We start from the raw sequence: 23,159 nt of genomic DNA, 5'->3' as shown, positions 1-23,159 counted from the left end.
ACGAACTACAGCTCTTTGCTCTTCACACGTTGACGACAATAACATGCGCGCCATCTTTGTTAAGTAGTTCACGCTTCTGCCGTAAGAGTTATACCTGACCGAACAAATGACATCTCTAGCGCGAACTTCAAACTATACTTCTGTAAAATTTCAACGTCCCAGCCACAATAACATCGTGGGAAAAAATTGTTGTGCGATACAAGTGACACGTGCAGCTTGTCGTATCACTCCTGTAAGAAAGGTTATATTATTTGAACGTTTTATTCTAGTTGTTAACAATGGTGGTGATGAAAAAGTTAAATATCAGTGGCAACTGTGATTCAAATGACATTTTGTTCAAAGTTCCTAGCAAAGGGACGAAGCCTGAATCTCATGGAAACACCCCGTATATTTGCCTTATAATCAAGGGGTCCCGGGTTGTTGCGTTTTTTTTTCCTCCATAAGGAATACATGGGATTCTGAAAATTCTTATTCATCATATACAGTATTTCAAATATCGTGTCTAGCTTAATAATCAACCGCTTCCACTTGCAACATGAGGAGAAATTCATAGTATCTTATACATTTTTTTTTTTTTGTAACAGTGCCCATTCAGACGGTATTGAAGTAAATGCACAACTGGTGCGAAATTGTCATTCTTCCCCTTAACGTAACGCCACAATCTAGATTCTAGAAGGATAGAATAAGAGTCGTAGACTAGGTAGGTAGGTAGGCACGAGAACTTCTGCGTTGTTAACAGCTCTGTTGATAATCAAGGTCATCACAACGCAGAATTGGCTGCGAGTGTGTATGCAGTACGTGCAAATTGTAACTCAAATACACATACTCAGAATGTGTTGGTGCGTTTCTCTTTCAGAAGAAATTCTATTAGTGCCTGAAAACGAATGGCGAAGCGCTAACATTGCACCGATTGCTTATCTTGGCCTTCACAGGAAGCGCAGTCTTATTTTAAATACTTCCCTTTCTCTCTGTGCATGTGTTCCAGATCTAGGGGGGGTATAACAGAGCTTCCTTGTTGGTCAACGGGAGCAGAAATCGTGTCAATGAACGACAAAGGTTCTTCTGACAGGTAATGAGAGAGGTCTTCTGATGATGCAGCGATTAAACCGCAACTCCCGTTCCTAGATAATGATGCTTATTAGGTGGCCCTCTTTGGCGGGCAGCTGCTTCAGAGGCAGCCGTTCACGACCTGCTGAGGCCTTTGGACGTCCTGTCAGTCTTTTCTTTAGATTTCAGATAATTTGGTGGAGAAATTTCTTGTAGATGTGCGAACGGATAGTGCGTTTTCATTCAAGCGAACCGTGGAGTTGTAGAAAGCTGCATTTTATGTTTATTATTGGATTGGCAAACGGGTGGGCAATGTCTTCGACCTGTGCGAACTTGCTTTTGGTGAAAACCAGCCGAGAAGTTTGCTGTGGTCCATTCTGAAACTGCTTGAGCTTTAATTGACTCCTTTTCTGTTACTGGCTATTTACAACCTTTACAAGAAGCTTTTCTTATCTGTCACCCCCTCTCCCTAGCATAACAATGTAAAATAACTAAAGATAAACATCTCCCTCTATCTATCTTTGTCTTCTTCTATCTCTTTTTGTCTTTCCATTCCTCTCTTTTTTTTGCTCTATTTCTTTCTCTTTATATTTCTCTATCTCTTTTTGTCTCACTTTATCTTTTCTTCCTCTGTTTATCTTCTTCCATCTCTCTCTTAATCTTGCTCTTCCTCCCTTTCTCTCTGTTTCTATATATTTTCTCTCTCTTTATCTTCCTCCATCTCTTTTTGTCCATGTTTCTCTTCCTCTCTCTTTATCGCTTTCTGTTTCCATGTATCTCTTTCTCAATCTCTCTTCCTTTTCCCTGTTTATTTTCTCTTCGTGTCTCTTTGTCATACTCTTCTTGTCTTCCGCGGTCGAAGTAGCGAGATAATAGGCAAGAATTTAACAAGAATTGCAAATACAGCGTTAACCATTTTGCATTGGAATGTATAACAGTAGATAAATAATAACATAAACAAAATTATCATATAAAGACCCTTACACGTTTTTGTACAGTAGCCTTTTAAAACGTGCCTGATTATCGAAAATGTCTATTTGACCTGTTAACATGTTGAATTGGCTGGCTAGTCTGTAGAGCAAGGAACTGGATGAGGCTTAACCTTTGGCTTCTGAGAAGAAGGCGGTCACTTCTGATGGTACCATTAACAATTTTATGAAGGAATACATGGTCTGCCAATTTATGTCTCTCGTGAGGTGGTCGGATATTTAAAATTTTCAGAAGAATAGGCTTTTGTAGGTGTTTAGTGGATGGAATTCGGTAACGAACAATGGTCAGGAAGAAATTTAGAACATAATCTAAATTTGAAGGGCAAGCCATAGACCAGACCGGAGAACAGTATTCAATTTTAGGAAACCCAGCATACGCATGGAACCCTTCGTGACTGCGGAGATGTGTTCAGAAAGGGAAAGTTTCGATCTTTCAAGAATATGAATAGAAAAGATCAATCACTACGTCAGCGATTTACCTCCCAATCACTTAAACTAGAACAAGCTAACTTTTGGAACAATCCTGCCCGTATGTCCAGCTCCGTTGCGAGTCTGTCTCTGACGTTGCACCGCAGACGCCTCCCACTCGACGCTTTTATACTTTCAGCGCATGCGCAGGGGGTTACGGCGCATTCACTCGCGCAGTATTCTCTGCTGCAGGTTCCAGTGTAGAATTAACGCCACAGATGTTATGGACGTGGGAGAGTTCCGCGCAGTTTCTCACGATGCTCTCTTGAGTAAGCGGAAAGGTAACACGGTTCGTTCCCACGATCCTTGATGCGTTTCTTCGAATTTTGGGGATTGGAAACAAACGTAGTTGCACGACGAGAAAGACTTCCCACGATCAGAGACCAACTAGTTGGTTGAGTTGTTGTTTTAAGTCCACTTTATGCACAGCAAGGCTAATCGGGACTAGACCCATACTTTAAAGTGGGATCCGAACCACTATGTGCCTCCACCGGGTATCGAACCAGAGACCCGTTGACGACCAAGAACTAAATGGACACCCAATAGATATTGTACACCTCCCTCGCATTATTGTACCAGCTAAAAATGTATCATAAACACCTCACGCATTTGTAAATTAATGGCCAGGTAATAATCGATTCTACAAAATAGAAAGCAACTAATATTTGTACATTTCCTTTTTCGGATCGAGAGTTGTTTCAAATTCAAGCATGCAGATAAATTTGAAATCGTTGTTGTTTTGTTCTGAAAATTTTAGAAGTTACAAAGTTGTAGACGTGCATGTAATTCATGTGTAAACAAGAACTTTATATATATAGAACTGTTTTTTAGAAATGATAAATATGTGTTGTTATTAACATTAACAGTAGTAAAACTACAAAATATTGAAAATTACTCAAGACAACCATTTCGTCACACAAATATCCTTCCTTGGCCTTAGCCGTTTTACTGTTTTTGACTTCTGATTTCTTTGTTTATTAATTTTATGATTTTTTATTGCATTTCACAACACATCTATTAGCGTCATTTTCTTGTTTAGGAACATTTGTTTAGAGACAACATTAGCATCAGGAGCGTATATTCTAGGCTAGATAAGCTATCTACGTAGCCTGAAGCCTAGAGAGTTGAAACCTGACTTCTTAGGGGTTGGCAACCTGACTTCTTAGGAGTTGGCAACCTGACTTCTTAGGAGTTGGCAACCTGACTTCTTAGGGGTTAGAGTTAATTATATAGTCTCATCCATTCTTCCTAGTCTAGAACCAAGTATTGTTGTGAGATAGTCCATATCTTAGACCAAGCATACGCCACTGATTAGCATTTTATATATATTTTGTGTCTTACATGGAGTTGACCAACCCGTTCTTCCTGTGCAAGGTTTCAATGTGAGAAGGATTAATGAGAGGCCTTGCAATGGTGTGGTTTTTCCCGTCTTTGCTTTGATAGACTGATTGATTTTGTTGTTTAAGTCCACCTAATCGGGACTGGACCTACATTTTAAAGTTGGATCCGAACCACTGTGCCATGTGCCTCCACCGGGTATCGGACCCGGGACCCCTTGATTACAAGGCGACGACGCTACCACTGCGCCATCGGGGAGGCAATAATTTCACAATATTTAGATATGTTGCCAACGATTGTACTTTTGTACAAAACGATTCTTGCTTCATGAACAGTTTTACACTTGGGATATATTTGTTACATATATTTTGAATTTTTGAATTTGAAGTTAAATTTTTGGGTGCGTCAGCACTTAGGCTAATTTGCACCCGTCACGTTATACGGGGTCCAGCCCCTTACCATAACAAATAACATAACTGTAATGTCACATAACTAAAATCTTAAAATATTCTGACTTAGGTTAAAAGCTGAGGCTGTAAAGAGGCTCTCAGCACAATTAAGGACAACAAACAGAATTATACTGGCCGTAGGGACAGTGGCCTGAGCCTCGTTAGTCTGCATAAAGCAGTCCAGGGTGTACTACGTGGAAGGTCACCCCCTTACACCCATGTTACAAATATGATATATTGCTTAGGGGAGGAAATAAAATCATTTCAGGGGTGGCATTCTCCATTAATTCTCATCCTGTCTATTACATAACAATAACCTTTATTATAAAATTATTGCTCTTTTAATTATTACTCGGCGAAGATGAAATTAACTGCAATAAAAAGCATTCTTCATAGTTGTTCAGTACTTTTCCTAATCACTAAAGCGACTTTTATCTTCAGAATATAACAAACTCAGTTCCATATTAAAATTATTCGAACAACTTGAGTGTAAATAAGCAATTGTTTGATTTTAAAGAGCACCGCTATAAACTGTATGTCTACTCTAAACAAACATCGCGCCGTAAATACTTTTATATTGCCTAACAACAATGGGTCGTAAATGCGATTCGTGCCTCTGAACGTTACATAGAATCTATGAACTATGTCACTTGTTTTTGAAACTTTTATTTATTTTTTCTTGTGTGTGAAGCGACATAAACGCATGCGTAGTTGGAAATCTTTTCTCACACTAGCTTTGCTTGTTTCTCGTCGTGCAGCCATTCTGTCAACCACGCATGGAATATTAGTACAGTTAAATTAGGCATATTTGGGAGTCAATCTCAACATTCAAAATAATGAAACGAAACTTGCTGGATTATGTAGTACTACTTGAGTTGTATTCGTCACAAAAAGCCGCAAAGAAACCGGTTGCGGGTTTCGGAGATATGACGTCATCAAGATGGCCACCGTCAAATTTGTAGTGCATCTTTAAACGTGTATAACTTCTCACAGAATAGAGATAGAACCTTCGTTTTTGCACCAAATGAAAGGAAATCAATTTGAAAATTTACAGAATAAAGTATATTATGTGTACTCATCACGTTTTCTGAAATATATTAACAAAAACTGTAGAAAATTAACTTTCATTACCTGTTTTAACGTTTTAGCTTAAATGCTTAATAATTATAAAGTGCTATTAAATATTTTGATATAATTATAGGGCGTTTTAAATACTTTGCAACGGTACCTGTTTCTTTTTCTCTACCATTAACCACAAGAGAGTTATTTGATTTAATGTAGTGGTTGTTTGCTAGCTGATATACAGTCCTACGGGTGCGAGCGTGGAATCGTGGTCTTGTTAAGAAACAGGTGATTCGCCTATTCTCCTCCTCTCCCCCCCATTTCGCTGAAGTGTTATCTCCACGATACGGGTACCAACACAACCGATTCGGGACCTCTTGTTATCACGGTAGAAGGGTGGGGAACAAAGGTGTTATGTTAACAGAACAGGGGCTGCTCGAGATAGTATTTTCACCTGGGCGAGATGGCACCCCCTACTTTGCAATCCCAATAAAAACATTGACCATATTAGACATTTACAGTTTTAATTTAAACAAAACAATACTAGCCTTATTTTTTAAATACTTAAGTATTACTGTTAAAGAATACGTTTATTGTCGGTATGCATTTATTTAATACCTACACATTGATATCAAATAACAGCAATCTCTAGTTTCTGTGTGTTAGTCCCGGCAATCTGTATAGGATCCAACTGTCAATATCAATTGAATCGCTTAATAGTCAATATTAATTTACATAATGAACAATATGTATGGTAATTTCTCTATCCTCAATAGCAAATTGCAACTGTGAGTTCGCAGATCTGTCATCCCTAGTGTAGAATTGTTTTTATTGTTATTGTTATAAAACTATATGTACAACACAGTCATGATTCTTTTTTGGAGTAAGGAAAAGATGCAAGGCTTCATAAGGCCATGCCACTTTTTTTTATAAGATTATAACGAGTTATTTTTCGAGTTAATTCAACAGTTAGCAACACTGCAAACGAGTAACTGCTTCATGTCATCTGCCACAGAGTCAACATTTACAGAAGCCATTCCGTGACCAGGTTCACCAGAAATAACATGATATGCATGTCTTCTTTCTTTGTGTAATGATCTCTCTCACTCATTTTTGGCTTGTTCATTGCGAGGAAGACAAAAGTAAATTAATTTTTAAATTGATGTCAAGAAAAAATACGCCTAAAGAATGTTCATGTCAGTATTATACTTCGATAGGCTTAGAACCAACGATGGTGCCGTGCAATAGAGGACAGCAGGGTGAAAATTAATGCTCCCCCCCTAAAAAATGCAAATATCCCTGACAACAGAGGTAAATTTTCTTTCTTGTCAGACAGGAATGATTTTTTTCTCCCAAAACAATATAATAGTCAAATTTGCAACACAAATCTTTAACAAATGTAAAGTTGTTTTGAAGTACAGAACTTCTGTTCAAACATCATAAGTATAATTACAGACAATACATCGAACAATTGTGAAACTGGTAGTATATGAGCATAGTTTACTCTCGAGCAACACATAACAGTGTTTCATATGTTGGCTAAAAATAAGATGAAAAATATGAATTTAATATAAGACTTATCTTGTTTTTTGCACATTAAACGCTTGCATAAGAAGCAGAACTATTTTGAGAAATGCATAGAGCATGAGTAGATATGTAGGGATTTTTTGAATATACTTCCATAAAAACAGCTAACTTTGTTGTAAGACTTCTAGACTACCATGATTTAAAATGGAATAATAATGGAGGAAAAATGTCTTGATATAATGATTGATCTTGCTCAAGATAGGGACAGATGGAAGGCCTGTGTTGCTGCAGCCATGAACCTTCGGGTTTAAGAAGGCTAGAGAGTTAGTTAGTTAGTTAGTTAATGGAGGAAAAATAAAAATTGAACAGGACAGTGAAAGTTTCGACAACGTGAGAAAATGAATAGTTAATAATAATAACTTAATTTATGCATTCTACTGCAACCTCCTGATTCACGTTCATTTTCCTTGGTTTCTTACCAGTAATCATTGACTTTCTCTTCATACTATTTATTATTGATAATAGTAATAATAATGCTCCAAAAGAGAGCTGATAGTTTAGTGAAAATAGTTTTTGAAGAAGTAGACATTTAACATAGAAAAGTGAAACTGTCAGTATCCGTTCTGACTGCTGATTGAGTTGTGCCACTTTTGGCTAATCGCGAAGATGATGGTGAGTGATGATGTGATGAATTTAAAAAGGGACACCCACAAAAAGCACCCATCTCCAGACCGGGAGACGACCTCAAAATCCGGACTTCAAATTATCCGAATGCAACGGGTAATCCTTATATCCGGATAATTCGCCGGATAGTACAGATTTTTTGTAGAAAATCCGTAGAGCATGAATAAAAGAATATGCAGATAGTCCGTAAAACGGATAAACGATAACACTGTCCGGATAATGCACATATTTGGATATCCAGACATTTCGGATAATCCGAATATCAGATATCGCAATATTTGAAATCTGGATGAAATTGTACACGGATTTGGTCATCCTTACTGCCTTTATGGCAGGACCCTCTGTTGCTCCTCCTCGAAGCAGCCATCAGGGAAACAGGATTTTGTCAAAATAACAGTTCTGCGCTGTGATTGCACACTGGTTCCTGCGACGGCGGAATTTATAGTTGAAACACTGTTTCGGACAAACAACACAAAAACGAGGGCATGCGACCACAACTCATTGTCCATTCCTGCCGAACACTTCTATTCCACCTATTGAAATCCAGGCACACAGACAGACCGCGTAATTTGCTGTATGAATTGGGAACTTCCATTTTTTGCTAATGATCATAATCCTTGCGCAACTTCGTGGCACACAAGGGGCGGCGTTGGCTTTGTCGCAGGAAGAAAGGAAAGAAATCTGTTTCCTTGGTGGGTGGGTGGGTGGCGTGACCCGCTTCTCAGATATGTAGGTCGCTGCGTGCCCCCTTGACTCGACCCCATGTCGTCGACACTACATTCGTCGTGACCGGAGGAAGGGGAAAGAAAAGATTGTGTGGCTCTTTTTCTGTGCGTCGTTTCTTTTGTCTTCATGCTAACTTTCGCCCTTTTTGTCTGGGCGAACTGCACTCGTGCAAAGCATTTCGTTTCCGCTGAAGCCTTTTGTGGAGGGTTCGCGTGGAATTGGATGAGCGCTTCTTCAATGAACTGTTCACTTGGACCGAGGGAGCTTGCAGACCGAAGCAGCAGGCTACGCGTTCAGTACATGCCAGGGTTTGTGAAAGGAGGGGCTGTAATATTTCCATATCGTCCCTTGTGTGGTATGTTATCCGCCCTACATACACACCATGTTCATAAATTATATCTGCCGATTTCTTGACACCATAAAACTTGGAAACGTCCCAAGGATCGTGAAATTCCTGTCGATTACACACTGTGAATGTACAGTGGTATCCATGAGTATTACCGTGCAAATTGTCCATCGCCATGTTCGTGTACTTTATTTGACCCAATACGAGCTTCAAGAATTAAAAGAAAACTCAAAACAAGCTGTTGACAACTTCTGCACCAGCATACATAAAAATCCATCGCTTAAAAACACACAGGAAGTGAGAGAAAAATTAATGAAAATAGTCATGGACAATTTGCACGGTAATAATTATGGATCCCACTGTACGTTTGGATTGGAATAGCCCTAAAGCCCGACCGGCGAAAGAATAAACCTTAGGAAACCCAGACTTTTCGCCTCCAGTTGTGGAAGTTTGAAGGTGGGGAAAAGCGGTGAGGTTACACGTCCGATTTTTGTCCACTCGTATACGACACGTTTTGCTGTCAACACACGTGGTCCACACATTGAATACATTTAAGGTCTGTGTGAAACTTCAAATATTCCTCTTTCAAATTATGCTAATGTCATGTATTTCTGTTCACTATTAGTCTTACAAACCTACCAATAATTTTTAAACACTTTGTACATTATGTCAGTGGTAACCACGTATTTGGGCCTTCCCGATTGTGTAGGGGTAACATTGTCGCACTGTAATCTAGGGTTCTTGGGTTCTATACCCGGTGGAGGCACATTGCACAGTGGTTCAGGTCCCACTTTAAACTGTAGGTCCAGTCCCGATTAGCCTATCTATACATAAAGCGTTGAAACGAAGAAAGTGATCTATACGCTGTAGATAGTTTTTTGGGTGTTGTCCCTGCACACACACACACACACACACAATCACATATATATTTATTATAATATTTTCCCTCTTCCATCTAACCCGAAGTCAGAACCTTGAGCTGTGAATAAGATTTGTAGTGTCTGTATACATCCTGTTGCACGAAACATGCGTAAAAATCAACACATACGTATAAATGGAAATGGCAGGAGCGTAACGGTTGTACATTTGCCAGGAATGCGGAAAGCGTAAGATTCGCCTCCTGGCATCGGCAATTTTCGGTGTCGAAATGTAACGCTTGTGTTCAGTGTCAAGGTGTTACGTGTTCCCATAATTTATATCGGGATTCACGTGTCACGGCTTTTATTGGCATTCCTGTTGATGCTTCGTGTCAATCGTTCGTTGAATCAGCAGCAGTTCTCATAAAATGCAAAAGAGTACAGACTGTGGGGCCAAGCACGGATCGAATGGTACGTCAGGAACACGGATGATGTACAGTAGTTAGTCGTGATTAGGGTTGTGCAATTGGACGTAAAGGAAGGTTTTACACATGACACGTAAAGTACGCGTAAAATACGTATGAAATATAAAGTATGTAAAAACAAGAATCAAACATAAAAATTAAAAAGAAAACATACAAAAATTCAGTGAATAGAACTAAAGTTAAAGTACAAGCACCATCATTGTCGTGTCATTCGTATTGTTGACATGCTTATCGCCAAAAGTGTACGTTGCGTTCCGCAGCTCAGCTTTACAAGAAGAACTTAGTGCCTTAGAAGTTTGTGTAGTGAATATATTGCCGAACCATATTATATTTCAGTGCAAACTTTATGAAACATGCAGAGAACAATTTGTACAGGACTTGTACAAGAGTGGACATCAAGCGCCACTGACAATGCCTTACTGACTTCTTCTTCAACCTCATTAATCAATATTCTTACAAGATATTTTAACAAGTCGAAAATAATGCTGTAAATGTGGAAAGAAATGGTTTAATAATTTATTATGAAAGTCATGTGTATGCAGTGATGTGCGTCTACGCGTAAACAACGATAGTCTACATTCTACACGTAGACAATTTTATACACGTAAATGACGTAATCTATGTAAACAACATGGTGAAAGGTTATAACTTAGCAAAGGGTGCCGTGGAAGTAAAAGAAAATTATACTGCGCATCAGTTGCTGATGTGTGTGGAGTACTTTTCATACTCTTTCTTCCAAATTCGAACAATTTCTCACCTAGGAAGAAACCTAATATAGGAAATATTCTAGTGTTTTATGGGGAAAAGACCACTCTTGGCTCACGACTGCCATCTGTTGTTGATTTTTGCAGACTATTTATCTTCCATAGTTGATAATAGAAGAGAAGAGAAATTTTGTTGTAAATAGGATTCTTTTCAGTTCGTTAGGAACCAATATAGTTGAAAATGTCACTTTCCCTTCATGAAACCCTTGAAAATTAATTTTAATGCATTTTAGATTGGCTACGTAGTCTATGTAAACTACAACCCAATGTAATCTACGCGTAGATTACGTGTAGACAACGCATGTAGACGTAAACTTATAGTCTACGGCACATCACTGTGTGTATGTATATATTGTAAATTGATAAATTGTTAACTGGTGCATGCATTGTGTCCACAACCAATGAAGTTTTATATAAGAAGAAGAACTGGTTGTAAGGCGTGAATGATGTTTCTCGTTGTATCCAAGGACAGCCGGTTGAGGCTTATGTGACTGTAGCACTGCTTTACCAATTAAAAGCAGACCGCGTCAACCACAATATACTGTGGGAAAGAGGGACTCGATCTGAAGCGGACGGAAGCCTTGGGGCTGCAATTTAGGCTTCGATTGAGAGCTCAATTTCCGGTAATCCGTATTCGGTTGCGCTTTGGCATTCAGCGGGCGCTGCAGGTAGAAGGATGTCCCGGTGCTGTAACCAGAGAAACTCCTGTCGTTCCCATGTAATGCTGTTCGCTTACGAAAGCTTTCGTGTCGTGCATGGCATCGCAATGCAGTCAGGGAATTGCACTCTTGTCGTTTTCGAAGGAAGAGCGTCGTTTCTTTTGTTCCTGTATCAAGTGGTGCATTTCAAGAACCGCAACGAATAAAAATGGGACACTATTTTCCATCCAACGCGAGAACGTAGTTATTGTAAACAAGAAAACACGTGACTGTGAGAAGTGGTGATCTTTTCTGTAGCGAGACCAAGTTCCGTGCTTCTTTTATTTGATTTGTGTTATTTATTGTCGCTTTTCTGCCACTTTTGGCTAATCGCGACGATGAGAATGAGTGATGTGGTGAAATTAATGAAGGGACACTCTCAAAGAACACCCTTACAAAGGCCAGGATTCGAACTCGGGAGCCCTGGTGTCGTGCACGCTGTGATAATGGTATACTCCAGACGTCGTCATATTTTTTTTGCGGGGAGGGGATCAAGCAATTGATAAAATTTGATAGTAATAATAATAATAATAATAATAATAATGTTTATGATTATAATTACAAAATAATAACTATAAAAGTCATAGAATAAACTGATTTTATTTATTATTATTATTATTATTATGGGAGAACTTTTCTTCTCGATCCGCCAGATAAGTGAATATATCCAGCACATGTATTTATTATTATTTTTTTAACATTTCATACAGTTAGTGTACTGAAGTGCATTTATACTTTGTTAACTTTTACACGCCTTGTTCGACGCTTTAATAGTTCACAGCGTTTATGTTGTGTGATCTCTCACATAAAACTCCGTTTTTGAATTTTGAAAACTGTGAAACTATATGTTCTTTGGTTTAAGTGAGAATGTGAAAACATATACTGGGTTTTGTACTTTATAATTAAATAAAATGTGTATTCGAATCTCGCTCAATTAATTATATCTTTTTTGTGTATGCCAATGGGCAGAGATATTAATTCATGTCATAAGTAAACAAAGTGGATGATAATGAATTGATTAATAATGAAGTAGAGCAGGCAGAAGTTAGGCCTAATGATTTATAATAAAATGCCTAACGTCAACAATTCGAATATTTCGATTTGATGCATTTTTGCTTCGTTATTCTGTTCGAATAATAACTACATGAATTTTATTTCCATTATTAACAATAAACACAACACTCATGCTTAGGGTTAACATAAAACAAGCAAGAAATAAACGCTCCTATGTTTATTGCTTCTGTACTGTTTAAAATAGAACACGATGCATAGAAGTTGCGTTCGAGTAAAAGCAACAAGCCAAGTGTTGTGGTATTCTTGCCTGCTGGTCTTGTGTATTGACTAAGAAAAAGCACAGCTGCGCGACGTGCTATTCATTTGTTTTTTGGACTGTAACGAAGCAGAAGGGGAAGCAGATGCAATGCGCACGTGCCGTGTTTGCTAAATACAGCCACTTCGCACACACATTAAGTTCCTTCCGTTCTAATTTTATGCGAAGAGTTTCCCTTCCATGTGCGTACACAAGATACGTGGGAAAACTTTAAAAGTAATTGACATAAGACGTTAAAGGTTTAGTGGTTAGGAAAGATTTGTTCCGGATTTCATTCCCAGATAATACCAAGCTTTTTTGTACTCATGTTCGAAGATTTATACGTAAATATCGTAATACATTCTCCGCTGTATGTTAATTGCAGGTTACAGAGAAGGTAATAATACCGAACATGCCTCTTTTATGCCAATTATGGGTATATCATCATTGTCAGTATTCTACCAGCCCCATGCATGACTTCTTAGCTTGTTATACAGGGTACGGCAGTCAAACGGGAAGATTTAAAAAAATCAAAATACTCCGACAATGTGTGCAACACCAAGGACATCGTCTTACTGACACCATATTAAAAAATGAACATTTTTCAGGTACACTAGTAATTTCCACTCATGTACAGTACATTCGTGTTCAAACAATAAATAATATTTGCTCTCTCTATTTTTATGATTTTTTAAAAAAAATCTTCTCGTTTGACTGGTTCACCCTGTTAAATAGGTGGGTTTCATGTGACGTCAGGATGCGCACAACCGCCATGTTTGCGGTCAACTTTATTTGTCGCTTGCAAGGAAATGTCCACCACAGCGTTCGTAACATCTGTGTTAGTATTGCCCGTCCATCCGCTTGAATTCCGTATGCTTACAAGAACTGGCCTCAATCGTGGCTGCTCGAAGCCACAATGCAACAGTTTGTGACGTAGGTGAAGCATCTATACTGAGGAAATTTCAAGCCGTTCTATTTGACGGTAATGGGTGAAACAGGCATGCATACTGTGCTTTGTTATTCAACGTGTCCGTCCGTCATGGTCTCACCTCATTCTTCATTTATTCCGAGATTGACATTAGGTGGGGATTATCATGCAAATGATATTCATTGTCTTGTTCATGATAGCGATTCGTGATTCGAGGTGTGGAAGATAACGAACAGCTGACGTGACGTTGTTCCGTGTTTGTTGCATGTTGCTCCAGGATAGTCTTTTGTTTGGAAGGGTAAACTAAGGCGAGAAGGTGATAGTGGCACAAGGGAAAATATAAAACAGCAGATAGTGTAGACTCATACCAGAAAGGTGTATGTATGGTCAATCTGGCGACACATTGCAAGATGGTGAATCCTTTAAAAGTTACCAAGCTGTGTCAACTGTCAGTAATATCATTCAAGTTCTTCGTTCCAGCAAATAACTTGCTTTATTTTTAATCAAACATGTGTGTATGTGCAGTGGGATCCATGAGTATTACCTTGCAAATTGTCCATCACCATGTTCGTGCACTTTATTTGACCCAATAACAGCTTCAAGAATTAAAAGAAAACTCAAAACAAGCTAGTGACAACTTCTTCACCAGCATACATAAAAATCCATCGCTTAAAAACATATAGGATGTAAGAGAAAAATTAATGAAAATAGTCATGGACAATTTGCACGGTAATACTCATGGATCCCACTGTACAGGCACCTATCTAGAAATACATTTTTGGGAGTGGCCCTGCACGTTAACCAAGTGTGTTACATATAATAATGGGAAGAAATTTTATTAATAACAATGGACATATTATTGTTCGTAATATTTTATTGTTAATGATAATATTAATTATTATTACATTAAAAAGTAAAAATATGATGTAAATATAGACATACATTCATTGTCTAGTTAAGACCACGAACGTGTACAAAAAATCTTTCCATGAAGGAAAATAATGTACAAATAAATACAAAAAATGCAATATTTATGAGACTTAAGAAGTTGTTGGTTTTAGCTTGTTAAAATGTCCTTTATAATATTATGCACTACTTTCGTACACACTGTTAATGCAAAACTGATTGCTCTCAATTAAATCCTATCTTTGTGTTAGTTCGTTATAAATAAATAAAATCCACATTATGCAACAAACGGCTTTCAAGAATCTTGCTTATTTAGTTTTGGGCTTAAACAGCCATTTTTATTTTACTAAGCAAAATGAGACACTTGTTTATTTTTAGTTCTTGTCAGCTATTTCGAGGTGGTCTGTTGGATGCGCTGCGCAATTAATAATCTGTATTTTATGCGGAATAAATTTTAGCTACTATTATTGGATGAAGGAAAAGCATATATTCTCCCTGTGCTTATTATTTTTTACTTAGTATTTCGCGTAATCGATAGATCATACAGACTCGATCGTCATTTTGTTTTCATGTTTGTGAAATTTACGTTGTTGAAAACCTTGACTCGCATGTCTCTAGAAGTGTAAGTTGGATACACTGTTTCTGATGGCAGCAAGCAGAAACGATACGAGAAAAAAAGGAGGGCGCGTGATTTCTAAAAGTCATCATTCTGCGATAGAGCACGTACGTCGCTGGATGCAATCGTCTCAAGGATTGTGTGATACGCAAGTGGATGGAAATTTCGCTGCGTTGGAATGGGGCGGGGAGAACGAAAAGAGTTTTCGCTCCGCGCGTTGGGCAACTGGTGACAGGAAGGGCGTCGCCTCGATCAAAATTCGCCTCCGCCCCTTTCTGCGGCGATCACGATCTGCTGGCAAACAACGAGAAAATCGGAGCGGTTTCTCAGACCCTTTGTAAACACACCCAAATGTCAGGCTCTCGTCCACACAGTATACAGTATATCCTACCGACATCCGTGGCAAAGTGGTTATCACAGCTCTGTGTGGCGACAGGGGTCCCGATTTCGAATTCCGGCCTGGACCAAGACCATCTTGAGGTTCAGGCCGCAGCGCTCAGTCAACACGTCATCATCTGTAGGCGATCGTCTTAACGGTCGTGTAAACCCATTGTTGTATTTTTATTGTAGAGAATTAAGGTATATTTATTTCTTTTATGATGTTAAATTTTGACATTTACCCTCCCGACGAAAATAGTAGAATATTGAATATTTACACTAAAATTTTCATTCAAGAAGTCACTATGGCCTTAACAAAAATTCCTACCATAGCACAAAGAAAGAGTTGAAAACCGTTAGAAACTTCCTGGCGGAAAAAAATAAACATTGTATTTCTTTAAAAAATATTATCCGAAATATTTGTCAGCTACAGTAAAACTCGTTACAGCTTTTGTATGAACTTTTGTATGTAAAAATAAATGGATTAAATCAAAATCCCGCATGTTAGGTCGACCGTAAACTTGCCAAGATACCTAATCAATTAAATTTTCTTTAACTTTACCCAAAATTAATCAACCAGATAATGCAGTTATTCTGTGTATCTATACAATCTCAATACAAAAACTTAATTTCTATAACCTCTCAGCAAATGTGAAAGAAATTGGTACAAGGGCAATGTTACATTTATGTGAATAAAGAATAAAGACTAAATATAAATCACTTGTCACATTGTAATTTCGACCCTTTTGACTTTATTGAACGAAATATAATAAACAAATTGAATCTTTTCATTGTCGTTAGTAGGATGTGTGACAGAGTTTCAACATTTTTATTGAAAAAATACAGATTAATATTTCGATCTTAGCGTTCATTTGGGAAAAAAAAAAACATTTGGAATATTTCCTTACACTGTGTTTACACTTTGTTAATAAAATCGTGAAGAATGTTAGTGAATTATGAAACATTAACACTGATTTAATAATCAAAATTACGAACATCGAAGCTTCACAAAGACAAAAAATAGAATAACAGTTCACATGAAACAATTTTATAAAATGTATTACACTTGTAGTTCATATTAACATAGCTAGGTAATAAAATGCTTTCTGTATGAAAACATTTGTGTTTGAAACATAAGTAATATATTCTTGGATAATTTTGCACACGAATATTTCATCAAAGTTCTTGTTACACATCGTACCCTTGTATTTGAATTCATAACATATTCGTATCTTCCATTAGCCTTCGATTAGCCTAAAGAAGCATAAAAGAGGAGTAAAATAAAAATGTAAATGTACACATGTATCAATTTGGCCCAGTTGTATAGCTATCTATCATTAAGCATACTTTGAAACTGAAAATTTGTGTAAATTATATGAATATTTTATCGAATGCCTGCATAACAGTTACACTAACAAACTGCTTTGGTAGATATGACCGTAATATTTTAAACGTTGACTAAATCTTGAAACAAATTATTTTGCAATCATAAGCAACAACGCATCTTAACGTTGTAATTCAGATTTAGATTATTTGAAATTTCTAAAAAACTTGTTGACCAGAGACTAAAATTGACCAAATCTAAGAGTATACTCGTATTAGATGCCTATTCCGGACACATGAAATCTTTACATCATGAACTATTTCTGTTATTAATTTATGAGTATGAAACCTTTGTTACTTAACTTGCATTTTTTCGTAGGAATCACATGGAATTGCCCTACACATTTCTCATTTTCAGCAACATCTTGAAGAAATGTGAACTTTACTCTTACCTTTTTCAACATAACTGCCCCTGCAATTGTACCTTTTGTACATTTAAGCATATTTACATGTCATGTAAACTCGAATACAGTTCATAAATTTTCATTACAATTCCACATTCACTAAAAAGGTCCAACATTGATTCCCAAGAAGCAAATTAAACATGGCGGCTATCTCGCCTCCAGTTGCTGACGCTTAGTCACGTGACCAGAGCAAGCCATCAGGCTTTCAGATAGAGAAGGTAATGCCTGGACGTTCTTTGCGAGTCTCTCTTCATCCTCATCGTCACGATTAGCCAAAAGTGGCAAATAGGCGACGCTAAGTATATAAAATCAGATCACGTAGTATACTCAGAACTGTATTTTTCAGGCTATCGAGCCTCGGGCGTCTGGACTCACCAAAGGCGCAACCACGAATTTTTGTCTGGGGGTGGGGTGCAAGTACCAGGATTAACGTACTAATAATAATTTTAATAATAATAATGTTATTATAACATTATTATTATTATTATTATTATTATTGATTTGCTTTATTTTACTTTCGTTTCTTGTGCCACTTCTGGCAAATTTGCGAAGATGGGGATGAGTGATGGCATGATGAAAATGATGAATGGATATTCGCAAACATCCATGCCCAAGCCGGGATTCGAAGCCAGGACCAACATTATTATTACTATTAGTAGTGGTAGTATCAAAGACGTTGTTATCCTCGTAAATTACGCAAAAAGGGGGTACGTAGAAGTTTGTACCAAAGCATTTGTCTTCGAACAAACGATTTGTATTATTTTTTTAACATCTTCAATTTCACATTAATAACGGAAAATAAGGACATATACTATTCTTGAAAGACAGAAAATGTTTGATAAATGCATTCCAAATATAATTCTTTTTTACATTAACATAAGTTTCATGCACGATATATGTTTCACATATATGCAACGTGGAGTGACGTGGACACTAAATTGTGTACGTATTCAAAGTTTATTTAATAAATATTATATACAGCATATACTATTTAAATACATTACACAACCAATTCATCCATCTCACAATAAACCAACAGCAAAAATTACATAAATTGTGTCTGAAATGTGCACGCTTCCTCTCCTCAAAACAATTGTTCATGCATTGAAAACAAAATCGATTAAGACAAGTCTTATTTCTCTGTCTGGTGATTTACATTGCATTACAGTGAACAAATATAAATTGCGAGCGAAGCGAGCAAGAACATTTTGGAATCCAATTTTAAACGGTAGGTCCAGTCCTGATTGCTTTTTTCTTCGTCATTTTGAGCGGGATCTGAGGTGAAAATGAAACCAGAGTCGAGGACAAAGCTACCAACGCAATATGCTTGTCGCTCCCGTCATCTCACCGTGTGATTACCGCACCTCAAATCCTTCTGCAACCAGACAAGCATGGGACATGGGACAGCAGAAACTCTTGCTGACGGAAAACAGTTGCTGATCCAGCGACCAGCTGTTTGCTGGTGCACCACCTCATCTCTCTCTCAGGTCCTTTGAACAATCCCATCTCGGATCGCGGAAAGCATCCCAGACGAATGTATAATGCATGAGAGATGGCGCCACGCACAATGCACTGTTGCCAGGTACTTCCGGGTGAATTGTCCCTCCCTGATTCGTACGGGTGGAGGCTGCGTATGCATGACCTTCAGAGCAGAATGGGAAAGAATCACGCACAAGAACGCGAGCTGTGTTTTGTGTTCGTGAAACTTCCTTTTAAAGTTCATTCTCTCGTTCGTACGCAGATTTCTTGGATTTTTGGCAGTGCTTCTCAACCGCCGGTCGCCTGAAATTTTAGTTCGCTCATCGATTTTCATTAACAAATAGTAGACATCCGTGGCGGAGTGCTTAGCACGGCGCGCTACGACGTCAGGGTCCCTGATTCAAATTCCGACATAGATATTGATTGATTGATTTTGTATATTTTTCTTCGCTTTTCTAGGGCCTCCCCGATGGCGCAGTGGTAGCGTCGTCGCCTTGTAATCAAGGGGTCCCGGGTTCGATACGCGGTGGAGGCACATAGTATTTCGGACCCCACTTTAAACTGTAGGTCCCGATTAGCCTTACTGTGCATAAAGTGGACTTAGAACACCAAAACAATCAATCAATCGTTGCTTTTCTGCACTTTTGGTAATCGCGAATATAAGGATGAGTGATGATATGATTTGGAATTCGATCCCGGGACACCTGCGTCGCAGCGCGTTGTGCTAACCACTCCGCCACGAAGGGACATAAGTGTACTTTGTGAGTGTCCCATTATCAATTTCGTCATATCATCACTAATCTTCATCGACGCGATTATCAAAAGTGGCTGAAAAGTGCAAACGTATAATACTGTTACCCCTCAAAAAGCACCAATTCAGTTTTGAAGTTACCATGTTCCTTCCACGCTTTTCTAATGATTAGCATAAATTACTGTCTGAAATGATGTGTGAAATATATACGTAATTTTAGGTTCACATTCGTGTTCTATGGCGGGGACGTGCCCCCTTGCACCCCTTCCGGGCGTCCATGATTGAAATACAGAGAGAATCGCATGAGAGAATAATTTTATCAGCAGCTGTTGCATGTGATGCACTGAAAATCTACCAGTTGAACAAAACAGGTCCGATGATGTCAAGGAAAGCAATTGGCGAACCAAAAATGCGGTGAATGCATTTTAAGTTCTATGTGTATCGTTTTCTCAGCAATTATAACAGTAGAACGATTCACAAGAGAGGTGTAAGAATACAGATGTTCATTATCTGAAATTTAAAAATTAACATCACTACTGCTTCTTCAGTAGTGATATACCTAACTGAAGCTTGTCTGCGAGTTGGCCTATTTCCAAACAATGGCCTTCCATGTTGTATCGGATGGGCGCCTGAATTTGTTAACATCATTAGCGCCTTTTTTAGCGTCAGCACACTTGGTTAGTGCACAAAAACCTTTCTCTTTGCTGAGTAGGATTCGAAGTTGTTTATAACGAGTGTTGCAAGTGATAATGTCCAGGGTTATATGAAATGCCACTGCCAGAGCGTTAAAGTATGTAGCCAGCAGAGGTATATATTCTAGGCTCGCTAAGCTGTCTGCAAAGTCTAAAGTCAAGACATTAAAATATTGAAGAAACATATTTTGGTAAATGTGCATTAAATTGTTCATTTCAAGAAGATGATGATGCTTCAGGAGTTGGCAACACGTCCGGGCTTCATCAAGAAGCTGCGAAGATTCACAAGTCCTTATGGCCCCCTAAAACTTTTCCGTGACTTAGATGAACCCCCCCCCCCCCAAATTCCCAAATTATTTTTTTGGGAAAACTTCGAATGCAGGTCGTAATCGGTTTCATTTTTTCAGTTTTGTTTGTTAAGATAAGTTAAATATAAATGCAATAATAGTAATATATTTATTTATTTTTTAAATACTATATTGATGAAAACTTATATAGGTAGGTGTCATGTGACGTCAGGATTCGCACCGCCGCCATGCTTGTCGTCTGCATGGAAATGTCCACCACGTAGCGTTCGTTACACCTGCGCCAACTGTACGATTGTTAGTAGTGTGTAAAATGTCGGTAACATTGCATAAAGTTAATGGCAATGTCGTGTCATCTGGGAATAGCGGTAATTTTTCATATGTTCAAACTCTTTGCCTAATCGACAGATAAAGATATGCAGAAAAAGCGAAGTTTTTCGGTGTAGTTCCATATGAACTGGACAATAACGAAATGAAAAGGGGCCTAAACCTTTGACCAACTGTAGTTCACATGTGTTTATCTACTTGACCCAGCTACCTGAAATTAATTTGTTAGGATTCTGCTTGAAACATTTACATCCAGTAAAGATTAACTGTACATTCAAAAGGCTCCGCTATTATCGTTTATGGTTTGTTGAAGCGCTGTAATGTAAAATGTTGAGGTGCTCGAAAATAGTAATTTCACTCCTTGCTTTAACAATTTCGGATAGACCGGCCTCCGTCCGGGGTCCCGGGTTCGAATCCCAGCCTGAGAATGGGTGTTCTTTGTGAGCTTCGCTTTATTAGTTTCAGCATATCATCACTCAGCCTCGTCTTCACGATTAACCAAAATTGTCATAAAAGCTAAGGAAAATAAACCAAACCAATTCATGGATCGAATAACAATTAATGACAGTTTGTGTTAACGAACGAAATAACCAAGTACAAACGTACAATTATCAAGATGAATTAAACTTTGAAGATTATCATTTTTATCGTCAAGCTTGTCGGAAGTATCAGCACCTTTCTACCAAAAAACAAGGAAACATTATATTGCAAGTCTCATTAAGCACACCAGTTCGATCCATTTGTACTAAAAGTCACAGACAAAGGTGGCATATGAACTTACCTGAGAGGAAACGTTCACTGCATACTCTGTAACGTTCGCTTTGTTCATTAATGATGGCACGATTTACTTTCGCCAACCAGACGACGCGGTGGTATCTTCTGATCAATAATTATCGAGTCCCGTGCCCTGAAACGCACAAAACGTGAGTTTCTGTTAAACAACCGAAAAGTACACAGTACCTTTGTAAACAAGGTTGAAATCTCCCGCCCGTCTGCTTGAATTCCTTATGTTTACAAGAACCGGCCTCAATCATGGCTGCTCGATCCCACAATGCAACAGTTTGTGACGTAGGTGAAACACACCTATACTGTGTACGGCACATAAATTGTGTGTGTGTTTAATATATTATGTAATGACTATGGATAATACATTGAAAACAGTATATAATTTGAGCCTTATTATTTTTTTAAATTGAAAATTCTGGGTACGTTAGCACTTAGGCTATTTTGCGCTCGTCACATTATACGGGGTCCAGCCCCTTACCATAACTAAAATATAACAAACTTGAGCCTTATTAAGAAATAGCTAATAGAAATTTCCGAAGCGAACTCGAAATTTACAAAAATATAACTGAATTTGAAATAATTTAATTTGCCCCCCCCTCCCCCCAAAAAGAACAGCCTAGCTACGTCCCTGAATTCGTGCGATGAATCCAAGTAGACATCTTTGCAGATGATTCGAAAGGTATTAGGAACTTCTAAGGTGAAGGATTTTCCTTTTCCGAGCAAGACGAAGAGAGGAAGAATGTAATTGTCAGTTCGATGTTCCGCCGTGTTCTCACGCTCGGATACGCGTATCCGTCGAGCGAACCTCCGTTCGTCTCCCTACCCCTTGCCGACAGGTGTTGCTGCTCGTTCTGTAGTCCAGGATGCAGGTGAGACGATAGCGAACCGTTGCTTTCGACAGTGATGGGAGTGCTTCGGTGGAGGCAAGACGCTCGGGTACGTTGTCTGTTCTCTTGTTCTGTCTTTTTTTCTCTCTCTCGGAAAGAAACCTTCTTGGTTTTTCATGTGCTTTAACGCTTACCGCGCCCTCCAGTGATTGGCCAGGTAGTTACATAACGAAGAGCGGCCTTGATGACGTCACCAGCGGAGAGAAGTTGCGGTCCGATTGACAGTGAGTTGTGAGCAAGTGAGAAGGTATGTAGCGTGCGTGAATGTGTCCAGTTTCATGGCAAGGATGTGGAAGCATTTCGTACCGGATTTGCCCATGCCGGGCTTCGATCTCGACACCTACAGTGACGTCAATAGCAACTTCACCCTGTCGCCTCCTTTTAAGAGGAAGAGCCCGAAATGCGAGAACACCAAGTCTGCAACTCCAAAGGTAAGGAGAACCGAACGACTTCGTGGCTATCGGAGCCTTGAAGCCCCTCCCCCCTTTTCTCGCGAACACTGGGATGCATTCGTTTTCACTGTTGTGGTTCCAGTGTTGTTCTACGGATTATCCACGGCTTTAAAGAT

At 38.6% G+C, this 23,159-nt stretch overlaps 1 protein-coding gene across 8 annotated transcripts in view; it reads left to right on the top strand.

Annotated features, from left to right (window-relative positions):
• Positions 1–23,159, top strand: part of RapGAP1 (Rap GTPase activating protein 1) — a 530,826-nt gene that overhangs the window by 456,068 nt on the left and 51,599 nt on the right. The window contains exon 1 of one of the 8 annotated variants that reach the window (XM_083132617.1): positions 22,568–22,640. The exons of the other annotated variants lie outside the window; for them this stretch is intronic. Within the exon in view, the coding sequence (XP_082988743.1) occupies positions 22,608–22,640 (33 nt within the window). The 5' untranslated portion in view covers positions 22,568–22,607. Of the gene's footprint in view, positions 1–22,567; positions 22,641–23,159 lie in introns of those variants that run through there. 8 annotated transcript variants of the gene reach the window in all.

Source organism: Lepisma saccharinum, chromosome 12 (genome assembly GCF_977018435.1).
Source record: "Lepisma saccharinum chromosome 12, izLepSacc3.1, whole genome shotgun sequence".
In the NCBI taxonomy this organism is placed as follows: domain Eukaryota; kingdom Metazoa; phylum Arthropoda; class Insecta; order Zygentoma; family Lepismatidae; genus Lepisma; species Lepisma saccharinum.
This window is presented reverse-complemented; position numbering and strand designations above follow the sequence as displayed.